At 42.5% G+C, this 15,027-nt stretch overlaps 2 protein-coding genes across 2 annotated transcripts; one reads left to right on the plus strand and one right to left on the minus strand.

The window, feature by feature from the left end:
• Window positions 1-42: 42 nt before the first annotated feature.
• On the plus strand, window positions 43-6,392 carry LOC116259454 (nucleolar GTP-binding protein 1-like). Its single transcript, XM_031637284.2, has 2 exons — window positions 43-2,520; window positions 5,706-6,392. The coding sequence occupies exon 1, from the start codon at window positions 432-434 to the stop codon at window positions 2,499-2,501; it is 2,070 nt and encodes a 689-aa protein (XP_031493144.1). The 5' UTR covers window positions 43-431; the 3' UTR covers window positions 2,502-2,520; window positions 5,706-6,392.
• Window positions 6,393-9,541: 3,149 nt separating this feature from the next.
• LOC126410338 (uncharacterized mitochondrial protein AtMg00810-like) lies at window positions 9,542-13,190 on the minus strand. The gene is made up of 4 exons (XM_050079369.1): window positions 12,953-13,190; window positions 12,758-12,871; window positions 11,929-12,619; window positions 9,542-9,761 (listed from the first exon to the last, which is right to left on the minus strand). The coding sequence occupies exons 1-4, from the start codon at window positions 13,188-13,190 to the stop codon at window positions 9,542-9,544; spliced, it is 1,263 nt and encodes a 420-aa protein (XP_049935326.1).
• Between the last annotated feature and the right edge of the window lie 1,837 nt (window positions 13,191-15,027).

Consider the following 15,027-nt stretch of genomic DNA (forward strand, 5'->3'; position numbering starts at 1 on the left):
TCCGGAAATTGAAAGTATATTTCCGGAAATGTTTTATGGCCCGTTAGGGCACATGCTGTTCGTGGTCTCCCAGCCTCACGCAGCCGCAGTCGCTCTTCTTCATCTGTCGCAGCCTCTGCTTTCTCTCTCAGCCGCAGCAACCATCTTCGTCCTCACGCAGCCGCAGTCGCTCTTCTTTCTCGCAGCCTCTTCTTCCTCTCGCAGCCGCAGCAACCATCTTCGTCCTCACGCCACTCGCCTCACGCAGCCCCAGTCACGCAGCCCTCTTCGTCCTCACGCAGCCGCAGCCCTCTTCGTCCTCACGAAGCCGCAGGTCCTGCTGCCGCGAGTTCCTCACTCAGCCGCAGCCCTTTGGAGTCTGGGGACTCTCTCTTCCTCTCTCTCGGTAGGGTCTGCCGTCCCACGACGGTCGAAAAAGAAGGGGAGAAAAAATGGTGCAGTATAATTTCAAGAAGATGACGGTCGTGCCGTCGGGGAAGGACCTGGTGGACATCGTGCTGTCGCGGACACAGCGGCAGACACCGACGGTGGTGCACAAGGGCTACGCCATTTCCCGCCTCCGGCAGTTCTACATGCGAAAGGTGAAGTTCACCCAGACCACCTTCCACGACAAGCTCTCCACCATCATCGACGACTTCCCCCGCCTCGACGACATCCACCCCTTCTATTCCGACCTCCTTCACGTGCTCTACAACAAGGACCACTACAAGCTCGCCCTTGCCCAGGTGAACACCGCTAGATCCCTCATCGGCCGCGTCGCCAAGGATTATGTCCGCCTGCTCAAGTTCGGCGACTCCCTGTACCGCTGCAAGTCCCTGAAGGTCGCTGCACTCGGTCGGATGTGCACCATCGTCAAGCGCATAGGTCCATCCCTCGCTTACCTCGAGCAGGTCCGCCAGCACATGTCCCGTCTCCCCTCCATCGACCCCAATACCCGCACCATCCTCATATGCGGCTTCCCCAACGTCGGAAAATCATCCTTCATCAACAAGATCACTCGCGCCGACGTCGACGTCCAACCCTACGCCTTCACCACCAAGTCCCTCTTCGTCGGCCACACCGACTACAAGTACCTCCGCTACCAAGTAATCGACACCCCCGGCATCCTCGACCGGCCGTTCGAGGACAGGAATATCATTGAAATGTGCAGCATCACCGCCCTCGCCCACCTCCGTGCTGCCATCCTCTTCTTCCTCGATGTCTCCGGCTCTTGTGGGTATACCGTCAAGCAGCAAGCCTCCCTTTTCCACAGCATCAAATCCCTCTTCGCCAACAAGGCCCTCATCATCGTCTGCAACAAGATCGACCTTCAGCCCCTGGAGTCTCTCCCGGAGGAGGACCGCCTCCTGGTGATGGAGATGAAGGAGGAGGCAGCCAAGACGGCTGCCACTGCGGGAGGAGGTGGGGAGGAGGACAAGGTGCTTCTGACCATGAGCACGCTGACGGACATCGGGGTCGTAGACGTGAAGAACACCGCCTGCGAGAGGCTGCTGAACCAGAGGGTGGAGGTAAAAATGAAGTCCAAGAAGATGAACGAGTGCCTGAACCGGTTCCACGTCGCGATGCCGAAGGCCAGGGACAACAAGGAGCGGCCTCCGTGCATTCCTCAGCGCGTACTTGAGGCGAGGGCAGGGGAAGCTGCTGCTGCTGCTACTGGCGATGGGGAGGAGGCAGCTAAGGTGAAGACCGAGGGAAGGAAGCTTGAGAAGGATATTGAGAACGAGAATGGCGGAGCAGGTGTCTATTCTGCCAATCTGAAGAAGCATTACATTCTTGCGGACGACGAATGGAAGGAGGATATAATGCCGGAGATCTTAGATGGACACAATGTCTACGATTTCGTAGATTCTGATATATTGGCACGGGTTGAGGAATTGGAGAGGGAGGAGGGCCTTCGTCTTCAGGCAGAAGAGGGCGACGAGGACGAGGAGATGGAGGGAGCAGAATTGACAGAGGAAGAACAGAAGGTGTTGGCAGAGATCCGAAAGAAGAAGAGCTTGCTCATTCGGGAGCATCGGATGAAGAAGAGCACGGCTGAAAGCAAGCCAATTGTGCCGAGGAAATTTGACAAGGATCGAAAATTCACTACTGGGAGAATGGGTAGGGAGTTATCTAAATTAGGTATGGACCCTAGTGCTGCCGTTAACAGGGCAAGGAGCAGGTCTGTGACTAGGAGAGGAAGAAAGAGGGAGAGGTCCGGTGCGCCAGGTGGCGATGGTGGAGCTGATGCCATGGATGTGGATGACGACCAACCTAACAAGAAGTTGCGTTTGCGAGATAGATCAAGATCCAGGTCAAGACCTCCTTTTGGTGAAATTGTCCCTGGGGAAGGTTTCAAGGATTCTGCGCAGAAGCAGAAGGCCCTCGCTCTTGCGAAGAACTCTGCCAAGAAGAGAAATAAGGCTGCCCGACGTGGAGAGGCCGACAGGGTTATTCCGAACTTGAAGCCCAAACATTTGTTCTCTGGAAAGCGTTCAATTGGGAAGACAGACAGAAGATAAAAAGTTGTCTTTGGACCAGGTAGGCACCTCTTCATCGGGGAGGATTATTTTGTTTGAAGTAACAAAGCTCGTGCTAATCTGGTATTGTTCCGTTCGGTTAATTGTCATTCAAAATTTGATGTGTTTTAGTGACAAGGATTTTGTTTTGTCAGAGTTTGTTAAACATTGATTGATTTGTTGTTGGTATTGCTGTGCGTTGAAACAACTATCTGCCATGGTTGTTCTTGTATCATGAATTGCCTTAACACGGAGTTGACATAGGTATAATTAATTTGACCTCAGGTAGTTAGCAACAATTTAATGTTGCTTTGAAGAGGAAGTTGTGTCATGGTTGCTTATTAACAAGAACCAAATAAAAGGTTGGTGTATATTAGAGCTTTCAGCTGCTTTAGGGGTCCACTGTCATGTTTTCAAAGCGAAGTTGCTTTGCGGCTGTGCATTGTTGAATTCCGACTGCCCCAAAAGTCATGGAAAGAATGAGTTGATATTTATTATGCACTTGCTGAGTCCACGGTTATCCACTGTTGTGGTGGACAAGTAAATAGCGGAAAATAAATTAAAGTAGCTTTTCCTGATTTGGATCGACTGTTGTGGTGCATTTCTTAATGTGTGGGGATTCTGTGGAATGTGATGCATGACCCTGATTTAGTGCTATTGAGGGAGTCACTTTTGGTGGTGCTGCTAATTGCACACATTCCATGGTTTGGTTCATGACAGAAAGGGTGGCCCCTTTGATAAAAAAAAGTATTATTAGATTGAGATGACAGGAAGGGTTAAATGAAGTCTTAAGTGTGGGCCTTTTTGAGCTCAAACATCGTTGGTCACATGGATTCTGGTCAGTCTAGCTTGAATGTTGTGGATAGGATGACCTGAGCAAGATATTAACTAGTTAGGATTTTTGCTTTACATTTATTTATATTCAAATTAGATCAATGATTCCTTTTCTAACAATGTTGATTACACAAGTACGACAAATTTTGTCAGCACAAACTTGCATGACTAACCATCTTCTCCCACGGTCTGGTTTGAGGGAAATGCCCCAAATTAGATTTTGTAACATCTGCTTTTAGATAGTATTTTGACATTTTGAGAAAGATGTTGAATTCAATTAGACAAAACTGTCAAGATGGGAAGGATAGGGAACCAGTGTGGCTGAGGATGGACTTTGCTGCTGATTGTGGTGGTGGATTGGTTATTGCGGTATTGGGGTTGGAACTCCTTAGGCTTGTTAAGGCAATTCCACAACTTGGGCATCCATCTCTGCTTGTTCTCTTATTTCTTATGCAAGACCTACCCGTGGTTCTTTATAAGATCAGTCATAGAGATTGTATCTGTAATGATAGGTTTGTTATAACAAGCAAAAGTAATCGACAAATGGCTAAATGAAAATCTTTTACCGCTGGCCAATATCCCTTTCTCTTCCAAAAAAACTTCTGTGGTATGCTTTTTAATTTTTAAGGTATGTCATTATGGAAAAAAGCAAAGTCAATTAACTTTTCTAACTACTACTTTTATGAGTGGGGAACTGGGATGCATGCATGGGGTCAACCTTGGTGATCAAATCTGATCAATGGAAAAGAAAGTTTGTTCCTAATTTCTGTAATGTGCAAAGAAGAAAGAGTTATGTGTTTTATGTCAGTTGATTTCTTCTGAATAAAAGATAAAACTGCTTGAAGCTTTTTTTTTTTTTTCTTGGTTTGATCCATTGGAGCATAGACAGCATAGTCTTCCGGTCTAGAATCATTGATTCGTCTAGGGAGAGAAAAGAAAACTATAAAAAAAACCACTAGTAACGAATCCATGTAGTACAATTCCTATAAATGTAGCCACAACTGCCTTATTTGATCGATGCTGCATTCCCTGTTGCACATATCCTCCATTTTTGGCTCGTCTCTCGTCCTCTTCTGTGTAATAGGTCGCATTTTGAATTCCATAAAAATTCTCAAATCCTCAAATCTGATGTTGCTTCCATGTAACATAGTCTCTCTCTCTCTCTCTCCAACTGCTGCACACAATACACAGACTCGTGTGTGTGTGTGGAGACCTATGTCACATAGGTACAGGTGCCGGTACGGGTACGGAGGATATATATATATATATATATATATATATATATATATATTAATATACATGTCAAAAAATTTTAAACAAGAATAACATATTCACACATATATATCAAAAAATTGCAAATAGGATAACATATTCATAAAACCCCCAATTCTGCCAATTAAAGGGACAAATAGAAAGCCCTAATCAAAAAATAAAAGATAGAAACACCAAGCAACGATTGACAGTGTACTGATCCCAGCATACAACGGAGATTCACAGAGATGCAGACAAAGGCAGATATTCATATGCAGATTCACAGAGATGCAGACAAAGGCAGATATTCATATGCACAGTGATGGTGGGTAGATTAATAGTGATTTGTTCATTCATTCACAGACTAGAGGCAGTGTGCAAGGGGGATGTGCGCCGAAAGTGTGTGGCAACAGATGGTGGGCAGCGACGGAGTGGGCAGAGCCACTTCTCACCGGCTGAGATTGTGGGTGGTGATTCGTGAGTGATGGTCGGAGAGATAAGAGATCAATAAAAGCGTTGTCTGCCGGCATCGGAAACGATGGAAGGCTTAGAAGCTCGACAAAAAATAAGAAAAAGAAAAGCAGATACTGTCGCCGCTGCCGTAGGCTGTCGCCGCCTTCCGTCGCCGTTCGTGGCCTACAGCCGCCGGTCGTCGCTGCCTTCGTCGGTGAGAGAAGAAGCAAGGAAACAAAACGAAATGAAAATGGAAAAAAGGCGTTTGAAAATTTTAACGTTACAAAGGTTTAAAAACGGTAAAATGAAAAAAAGGATAACATTTAAAATGGACATCTTTAGACTCGGTCAACTTTGACCGAGTCTAAAAAAGGTCAAAAATGACCTTGGGTGCGTTGACCGTACCCGGTACGGTCAACGCAGCACCTCTACCGCACCCACGGGTGTACCGTTTCCCGTACCGTACCCGTATCGTGCGGGTACTCCTCCTTAAGAGGAAGGAGGAGTACCCGTGTGACATAGGTGGAGACATACATGTTATTCATTGATGCTTACATTTTCAAATTGGCGTTGTTCATAGATACACACATATTGGTACTCAATGTTTTCAATTGGCGTTGTTTGTTGCGCTCTTATTTCCTATGTTACTCACACGATATTCTTTTCCAGGTTTTCAATGATATAAATGGCCTAATGCCACCTGTGGGGAACAAAAGATCCAGTGTGCATATGTTCTCAAACATCCACAAGTGATGGCCCATCGGGATATAAATAACTCCAGGGTTGCAAGGCGAAATTATGTCCTTTTCCATTGTTTCTTTCATAGCCGCTGTCCCTTCCTTTTTCTTTCTCTTCATCTACTACTTTGATATCCCAATTTTGTCAGTTAGGATGTTTCCATACCATAAAATTATTTGTGCTGTGAATTTTAACAAAAGATTAATATTATATCTTGTTTGTTTTAGAATGAGGATTCTCGAATTTGTTCAATGGCTTTGCATGTCCAAATTGTTGGGGGGTCTGGGAGCTGTTGTTAGTAGTTTGGCAGGTGCAGGAGCTGATACTGCAGGCGATCGGCTATGCACTATGGCCTTCTGAAGCTTGGTCAAAACATTTGCTTGGCTGGTTGTCAGGACTGACATACTGTTGCTTTAGAGATCGCTCTTGAGAGTCCCTTGAAAGTGAAATATAATGGTGTTATATTTTTCCTGCTTGTCAAAACAGAGGGCCTGCTTCTGTGACCATTTTCCTGCTAGGACTTGTGAGGTTTAAAACAATCAAGCTGCGTTGTTTGCAGTTAGTTTTCTATGTTTTACTCCGGTTGCTTATTAATATATATATCATCACTTCTGCTTCTGCTTTGTGACGATTCATGCTAGACTGCTAGTGAATGCCCCTGTGTGTTGTTTATTATATGTTGTGAGATTCTCAGGCACATTCCTGGTTCAGGAATCACAAGACTTTCATGACAATTGATTGTTGAGCCTCTGAGCTGGTCGCAACTATGATGAAGTATCACAAGTTTTAGAGGGTCCTCATTACCATTGAACTAATTGAGGCCACTGGTTGCAATTTAGTTTTCTTTCTGCAGTGTGTTACTTTTCTGTATTGGTCATTAGGAACCATAGAATCCTATCAAAGGTTTCAGAGTTAGTGCCTTCAGGTGATCTTTGTGTAAAAGAGCAACTTTTAGAAGTATTATATTTATTGTTATGATGAAGTATCACAAGTTTTAGGAGGTCCTCGTTGCCATTGAACTAATTGAGGCCACTGGTTGCAATTTAGTTTTCTTTCTGCAGTGTGTTACTTTTGTGTATTGGTCACTAGAAACCACGGAATCCTGTTAAAGGTTTCACAGTTAGTGCCTTCAGGTGATCTTTGTGTAAAAGAGCAACTTTAGAAGTATTATTGTTCCTTGGTCTCTCATTCAACTCCTTGAGCCATGCGTTCAAGATCTAGTTTCTTGAGACCCCAAAAGTTGACGTGAATAAGTGCCATTAATTTTGGCAAGTGGAGGAAAACAGTGAACACCTCATGTTAAAATATGCCATACACAAGAGCTAGCGAACATATGTCATCCAATGGTTTGGCATGAGGCCTACATTTGAAAGATATGGTTATCTTAGAAGCTTTAGAAAATGGTGTTCCGAGAGATGGTGGTTAAACTTTTACACACATACATGGAAGGCAAGACTTCCAGCAATGGTTTACGAAGAGGAGAGTCAAGAAATGCAGCTTTTCCCCAACAGCAAAGTCTATGTTGATCTGGTGAACGAACTTGCTGCGACACGTACTGTGGCCGCTAAAAAAGAACGAGGAAAGGCACATGTTGACCGTCTGGAGGAAAATTCAATGGTTCTCGAAAGAAAGAGTAGATTATTATTATAGTAAACCAGATCTTCATTCAGATTGCTTCTACAAACCCCACTGTTAGAATATTGCTGTGATGGCTGAATGCGGCACTGATAGCTCTGGCTGCGTTTTTGTATGAGAAAAAACGCCCCGGATTCTTCATTGATTCATGCATGTGAGTAATCTAACAGCCCTACTGCCCTATAGAGAGAATTGTAACCTCACTCTTTCTCTCGTTCTCTTAGGGTTCAGGCCTGTTTTTTGTGCCTTAGGGTGCACCTTCAATGTATGTGTTTTAACTTGTGCATTGATAACCAGCATAGGAGAGTTGATGTTGATAATAGTTGAATTGGAGACTAGAATTGGAGACTAATACTTTGAATTGGAGACTGACCACTTATCAGCCCACAATCTGATGACATAAAGGCAAGCCACTTTGTGGGGTTCGTTTACATAATCCTGGACACAGGGCATTATTCCCTGGGAATCCGCTCTGTGGTGGCGGTTCTTCCATATCCTTGTCTTTTTGAGAAAAATCTCCATTTCCCGTATCTATCATGCTCTGATATTTTCAGGAAAAAAAAAAGCAATTTTGTGTAGTCTGAACTACATAAAGCGATCAGCACAACGAGAGAGAGAGAGAGAGAGAGAGAGAGAGAGAGAGAGAGAGAGAGATTGTATTATAAAATATCATATATATTCTTGATCTCTTTGAATGGTACTCCTTAAAGTTCTCTATCAGCTGTAGCAAATACAGGCAAAATATCCTTGCAGCAAACATATCTATCTAGTGGCGTATTGCAGACTGAGTATACCAAGAACTTGCTTTGGGAGATCCTGACTATGTAGGGAAAGGGATCAATAAAACAACAAGGGATGCTTCTACAGTTACTAATTTCAGACAGTGTCCGTCGGCCGAGCTATATGCACATATTTTTATGCAAAGGATTGGAGTTGGGTAGAACCCAAAAGATTATACCAATATAGACATATCGAATATTCGTTTTTTGTACTTCTTATATTTAGAAGTTTTATGTTTAATTTATGAGCAGGCGGATGTATCGGCCAGCCCTTGTTGAGGGTTGTCTTGATATCAATTCATGTAGATGTTACTCATTTAGAGCTGTTGTGTAACATTTGAGCTTAAAGGTATATCATAAACCACTCAATAGACCCTAAAGGCTAAGGGTAGGGGAAAGGAGATAGGGGACCCTAAAGGGCAGGGAAAAGGAGAAAGGGGGTGACCTCACGGCTTGTGAACTGCCCATTCTTGTGAACCACCCATTATGCACTTGTAGGCACCTTAAGGGCAGAGGAAAGGAGAAAGGGGGGTGTCCTCATGGCTTGTGAAGCGCCCATTAGGCACCTGTAGGCACCTTAAGGGCAGGGGAAAGGAGAAAGAGGGTGGCCTTAGAGCTTGTGAATTGCCATTAGGCCCCTGTAAGCACCCTAAGGGCAGGGGAAGGGAGAAAGGGGGTGGCCTCATGGCACCCTAAGGGCAGGGGAAGGGAGAGACTGGGACCTTAAGGGCAAGGGAAAGGAGAGGGCAGGGGAAAGGAGAGAGTGGGTGGCCTCACCTCTTGTGAACTGCCATTAGGCACTTGTAGGCATTTTAGCTTGTAGATTCAAGAAAAAAGAAGAAAAAAAAAGCTGGGCAGAGTTTCCCTTGCATATCATCCAAAAGGAGAATATGGGATTTGTTCAAGTTCTTGGGGATGTATAAATCAAGTTTTATTATGGTTCCATATCAATGAGAAGACAAGAAGCATGATCTCCAGGATGGTCGGCCATTTGCAACGGACATACACTCTCAGGAAAAATGGCTCAATGATGCCAAGAGCCCATTAGAGAAACATGTCAATCCTGACACTAAGCACGTGCCGTCGATGCTCAATCACATCACTTGGCTTCTGTTCTAATAAAAGTCTGTAACTGAAGAACATCACATATTTATAGCCTCTGGCTTATGACATACATGAAGCTACATTTAGCAGACCGACAAGACCAACCTATACTTAAATTTCTAAGTTGTAAACCTGAAAAACTGTGTATATATTATATATACACACACATAAGTTTTGCAGCCATACATACATATGTATAAGCTCACACAAGCTCATGATCCTTGCATGCAGTATGAAGGCAGGCTGCCCTCAAGCATGCTTCCTGGTAGTGCAAATGTAGAAGCCGCGGTACCTCAAAGCGGCTTCCAAGGCGTCGATCGCAGGCGACTCGTCCGTGCAAGGCCTAGCAGGGGCCGGAATCTGGCAATCACCATTGCTGCTGCCCGGAAGCTGCTTGAACTGCACGGCTGAGCGCCTCGTCTCAGTCTTTATGGTGACCGTTTGGCTACTTGGGGTTGGTGCCAAGAACCTGCACACTTGACCCCAGTCCACTATTGGACCCTCAACCCACATGGTCTGAGAGGGTTTCCTGCCTGGAAACAGAAATGACATTTTTCTTCTCTTTCCCTGCTCTCTCCCTCGCCCGGCACTGGAACTGTAGAGATTGCAAGTTCTTCTAATGGGTACACGTCAGAAGACTTGTGCTGTCTTGGCAAGGAAAGATGAGAGGGTGATTCAACTTATAGGGAGAAAGTAATGGCTACTGATCACGAGCGCTGCATAAAACCAGCAATCACCGTTCGAAAACCAGCGGCCACTGTATGAAAATCAGACTTGACCTTTAAATGGTTCCTTTTGATCGATAACGACCAAGAAAGAAGTAACTAAGGCGGTCTTCAAGTGATCAGTGGAAACATCAGACCTGGGTCCCAAAGATTTAATGCTTGATCACATGCTAATTATGGCCGTAAAGACTTGTGTTATATTTATAGCCGACCAACGTATAACGGCTCCTCTTTCGGTTTATCCATCCAAGCTGGTCATATAGCTTAGGAATTTTTCGTTGCAGAATTACACTATAGTTTTAAAATTTTAGTAGGGGCTGAAATATAATTGTGCAAATTTTTTATATTTGTCAAACTGAAAATTTTAAATTTTACATATAAGATTTTGAATTTTTAAAAATTTAAGGGAGGGGCCATGGCTCCTGCCGCCCCTCTCTACCTTTGCCCCTGGTTCCTCCTATATACCATCCATTATATATATATATATATATATATATATATATATATATATATATATATATGTGCATGGGCTATTTGCTGTGGCTTTTTAGGCATGCTGCAATGGAATTCTAAATCACATTCATATGGTCAAATTCTAAGAAAAAGTCATATAAACAAGAAATCAATTCTTCGTTATCATCTGGTCTAACTGGTAGAAGTCTCCATACATCCAGCTTGCCTATAACGCCTAAACAGAAAAGCTAATCATTTGATATCTGGTGCCCAAATAATGCCCCACCGGTAGATGTTATCGGATCAAACACACAAGGAATAACCATAAAGAAGTAAATAGATTTTAAATTCTCAATAAAGTAGAATCTCGACTACTAAATTATATACTTTCTGTCAGCAGGAGATCTAATCACCTGGCTACTAAAACTGTTAATTTGGAAAGATCAAAAGTTGGATTAGCACATGAAGTCATGCTTTCATAACAGTGAAATCCCAAATAGTCAATTCCAATGTCGTCAAGCAGCTTAGATCTTTCCATGTTAGAATCAAGTGATGTGATTTCTCAAATACACCAAACTCAATTCCGTAACTTCTCAAGCCATGATATCCAGACTTCCATACGCTTTATATCCTCAAAGAGCTGGGATTTTGAATGCTTGAGTATTCTCACGCTGCACCGTTTTCTATTCAACTTTTCTTCAGGCAGCAAGATCCTACCAGATCATGCCAATGCAGCTTAGGCATCGATCTCTCGATCTTCTCCAGCTTGGAGTTCAAATGCAACTATTACCCAGATCAGACTAAAAAAATATTGCTTAATCATTGAGGGTTGAATTCGAATATGAAATCATCTTTAGTGAGAAATCTGAGAAGAAGACGTCATGAGAAAAGAGAAAAGAGAAAAGAGAAAAAGAAACGAGGAAGAAGAAGGGGCCAAAAGAGATAATTTTCTATGATGAAGTATTTATACAAGTTTTACAGGTATGTACACATCCCACGAATTTTGGGATTTGAAGGATCACAATCCTGTGATAGAAGATCTCACTGATTCCTAAAAATCAGTTGGCTGATTTTCCTCTTCAAATCACAATCCTGTGATAGAAGGAAAGATATCCTTGATTCCTGAAAATTAGTTGGCTGATTTTCCTCTCCAATACTCCCCCTCAAGTTGGTGTGTGCAAATCTGAAACACCCAACTTGGTTCTTAAGGTTTGAAAAACGTCTCTCCCCAATGGTTTAGTGAAAATATCTGCTAGTTGCAGACAAGATGATACATGATGAGCCCGAATTATTCCTTGCTGAATTTTTTCTCTTACAAAGTGACAATCTAGCTCTATGTGTTTCGTTCTTTCATGAAAGATTGGATTTGCTGAAATATGCAAAGCTGCTTGATTGTCGCAATATAAATTGACTGGTTTATCATGACTCCACCCCAAGTCATTCAATAAGGCTTTTAACCAAACAACTTCACAAGTTGTTAAAGTCATTGCTCGGTATTCTGCTTCAGCTGAAGATCTCGCAATAGTAGATTGCTTCTTTGACTTCCAAGAGATAGGACTATTCCCCAAAAACACAATATATCCACTTACTGATTTACGAGTGGTAGGACAGCTTGCCCAATCTGAGTCACAGTAAGCCCTCAATTGTTTTTCACTTGATGATGATAAAAATATTCCTTTTGCTGGTGATGCCTTCAAATACTTCAATACTCTAAGTGCTGCTTCATAGTGTGTCGTTCGTGGCAATTGCATAAACTGACTGAGAACTTGGACTGAATACATTATGTCTGGACGAGTAATGGTTAAATAAATCAATCTTCCGACTAACCTCCTGTATTTAGCTGGATCTTTCAGTGGAATACCATCATTTGGAGTTAATCGCAATTTTTGCTCCATTGGAAAGTCCATAGGCTTGGCTCCCATCAAACCTGCATCCTTTAAAATTTCCACGATATATTTTCTTTGACTTAGAAATATTCCCGATGGCGCTCTTGCAACTTCTATACCAAGAAAATACTTAAGTATTCCTAAGTCCTTAATGTGAAATTTCGAATGTAAATATTGTTTAACCGAAGCAATTCCTGGTTCATCATTTCCTGCAATGATAAGATCATCAACATAAACAAGAATAACAATAAATTGTTTTTCATGTTTCCGAGTAAAGAGAGTGTTGTCAGTTGATGATTGAATGAAACCAGCACCTTTAAGTGCAGATAGCAGCTTGTGAAACCAGTTACGTGGCGCTTGCTTGAGTCCATACAGAGACTTATGAAGGCGACACACTTTATTACTTGAATACTCCCCCTCACGCAGAAGGCCTGGAGGAATGGTCATGTATATTTCCTCATGTAAGTCTCCATGTAGAAATGCATTACTCACATCCATTTGATATAAGTACCATCCTTGAATAGAAGCAAGAGCAAGAAGTGTGCGCATGGTTGTTAACTTTGCAACTGGAGCAAATGTCTCATGATAATCAAGGCCCTCTAGTTGAGTGTACCCTTTAGCAACAAGTCTGGCTTTGTAGCGTTCAATACTTCCATCTGATCGCCTTTTTATCTTATAAACCCAACGACAACCAATTGGATTTTTGTTTGGAGGCAAAGTAGTAATAGACCATGTACTGTTTTGTTCAAGAGCCTGAATCTCATTAGCCATAGCATTTTGCCAATGTTGATGCTTAACCGCTTCCGCATACGAGCTAGGTTCAACATCACTCATGATAGAGGTTAAAAAAGCATAATGGGATTTAGAGAATTTGTGAACAGGTAAATAATTATGTATGGGATAACGTGTACCTGAGGATCGCTTAGTTAAAGTAGGTTCCTTAGGCGGTGAACTTATAACCATCACATTGGAACACACATAGTCTTGAAGATATGATGGTGAATGACGAGTACGACTAGATTTGCGTAGAGCAAGTGAGTCTGAAGGAGGTGGATCATCTGACATAGGCCGATGATCTGAAACATGAGAGACTGGAAGATTTTGGTCATTGTTGATAGAATCGTGATGTTGAATGGGTGATAACGGGGAGGAATTTACTGGAACACCATTCTCACACGATGACATATATTTCTCTCCAATGTAATCTGCTTGAGGGTGAGGTAAAACAACATTGTTCAAATCATTGGTATGGCATTGTTTGGTTAGAAATGGAAAATTATCCTCAAAAAAAGATATATCTCTACTTGTAAAAATTTGTTTGGTATCCAAATCATAGACACGATACCCTTTCTGATTGTGAGGATATCCAATAAAAACACATTTGTGGGCACGTGATGAAAACTTGTGCATTGGGTTTAAATTTTTGGCATAACACAAGCATCCAAAAACACGCAAATCTTCATAATTGGGTTTTTTATGAAAAAGAAGTTCAAATGGAGACTTGTCATTCAAAAGAGTTGACGGCATTCTGTTAATTAAAAAAGTTGCAGTCAAAATACATTCACCCCAAAAAGTGACCGGGAAATTTGCTTGAAATCTAAGTGCTCGTGCCACCTCTAGTAGATGACGATGCTTCCTCTCAACACGTCCATTTTGTTGAGGAGTTCCAACACATGAGGTTTGATGTTCTATGCCATGCTCATGAAAATATGCTTGCATATTATGAGCTGTAAATTCAGCACCATTATCACTCCGAACACATTTCACATGAGTATTGAATTGAGTAAACACCATGGCACAAAAACGAGTTAAACAAGAAAAAGTTTCAGATTTGAACCTCATTAAGAAAACCCAAGTTGATCGAGTAAAATCATCTACGATTGTGAGGAAGTAATGTGCGCCCGTGTGAGACGGTGTTGCATATCCTCCCCAAATATCACAATCAATTAAGCCGAATGGATCATTTGCTCTACTAGTACTAGTTGGAAAGGGTAAACGAGTGAATTTAGCTTTAAGACATGCATCACAAGGAGAATCATGCTTGGAAATAGAAATGTTTTCATTCAATGAAAAAGACTTATCAAATGAAGGATGTCCAAGTCTCATACAAATCAGCTTCCTCGACAAAGGGTCCTGAAAAGCACAACAGGTTGGAAGAAAAACAGCAATACAATTAGTGGTCTTGGTGAACTTTGGAACTGATAATAAATTGTATTTAAAATCAGGAATATATAAGACATCAGTAAGCTGAATATTGGCTGAAAGGTAAACTGTTCCAGTAATAGAGATTAGCGTTTGATGTCCATTGGGGAGGTTAATCACACGATGTTTTGGTAGAATTTTAATATTATAAAGCAAATGGAAATGAGGGGTCATATGGTCTGAGGCTCCGGTGTCTATAATCCAAGGAAAATGAGTTGAGAATGATTGTTTACCTGCTAGATTAGCAACAGCCGGTGAAGCATCAACATTTAACCAAGATGCCAATTGACTGACCTGTTCTTCAGTAAGTTGTGACAAAACAGCACTGACTTTTACGTTGTTTGCCGATGTTCCTCCCTGTTGCGCCTTTTCAATTTTAGATGAATCACCAGTTGAACCTGCAGCCTTAGGATGATTTGGAGGATAACCATGAAGCACATAACATCGAGATTTTATATGCCCAAGCATT

Source organism: Nymphaea colorata, chromosome 8 (genome assembly GCF_008831285.2).
Source record: "Nymphaea colorata isolate Beijing-Zhang1983 chromosome 8, ASM883128v2, whole genome shotgun sequence".
Taxonomy (NCBI): domain Eukaryota; kingdom Viridiplantae; phylum Streptophyta; class Magnoliopsida; order Nymphaeales; family Nymphaeaceae; genus Nymphaea; species Nymphaea colorata.

What these genes read in the sequence shown, in the direction of transcription:
- LOC116259454 (XM_031637284.2), top strand. Translation starts at nt 432, where the DNA reads ATGGTGCAGTATAATTTCAAGAAGATGACGGTCGTGCCGTCGGGGAAG.
- LOC126410338 (XM_050079369.1), bottom strand. Translation starts at nt 13,190, where the DNA reads ATGAGTGATGTTGAACCTAGCTCGTATGCGGAAGCGGTTAAGCATCAA. An exon ending in AGGGTACACTCAACTAGAGG is followed by an intron (nt 12,872 to 12,952) that starts GCCTTGATTATC and finishes CTTCTATTCAAG; the next exon opens with GATGGTACTTATATCAAATG. An exon ending in TGAGGGGGAGTATTCAAGTA is followed by an intron (nt 12,620 to 12,757) that starts ATAAAGTGTGTC and finishes TTACTCGGAAAC; the next exon opens with ATGAAAAACAATTTATTGTT.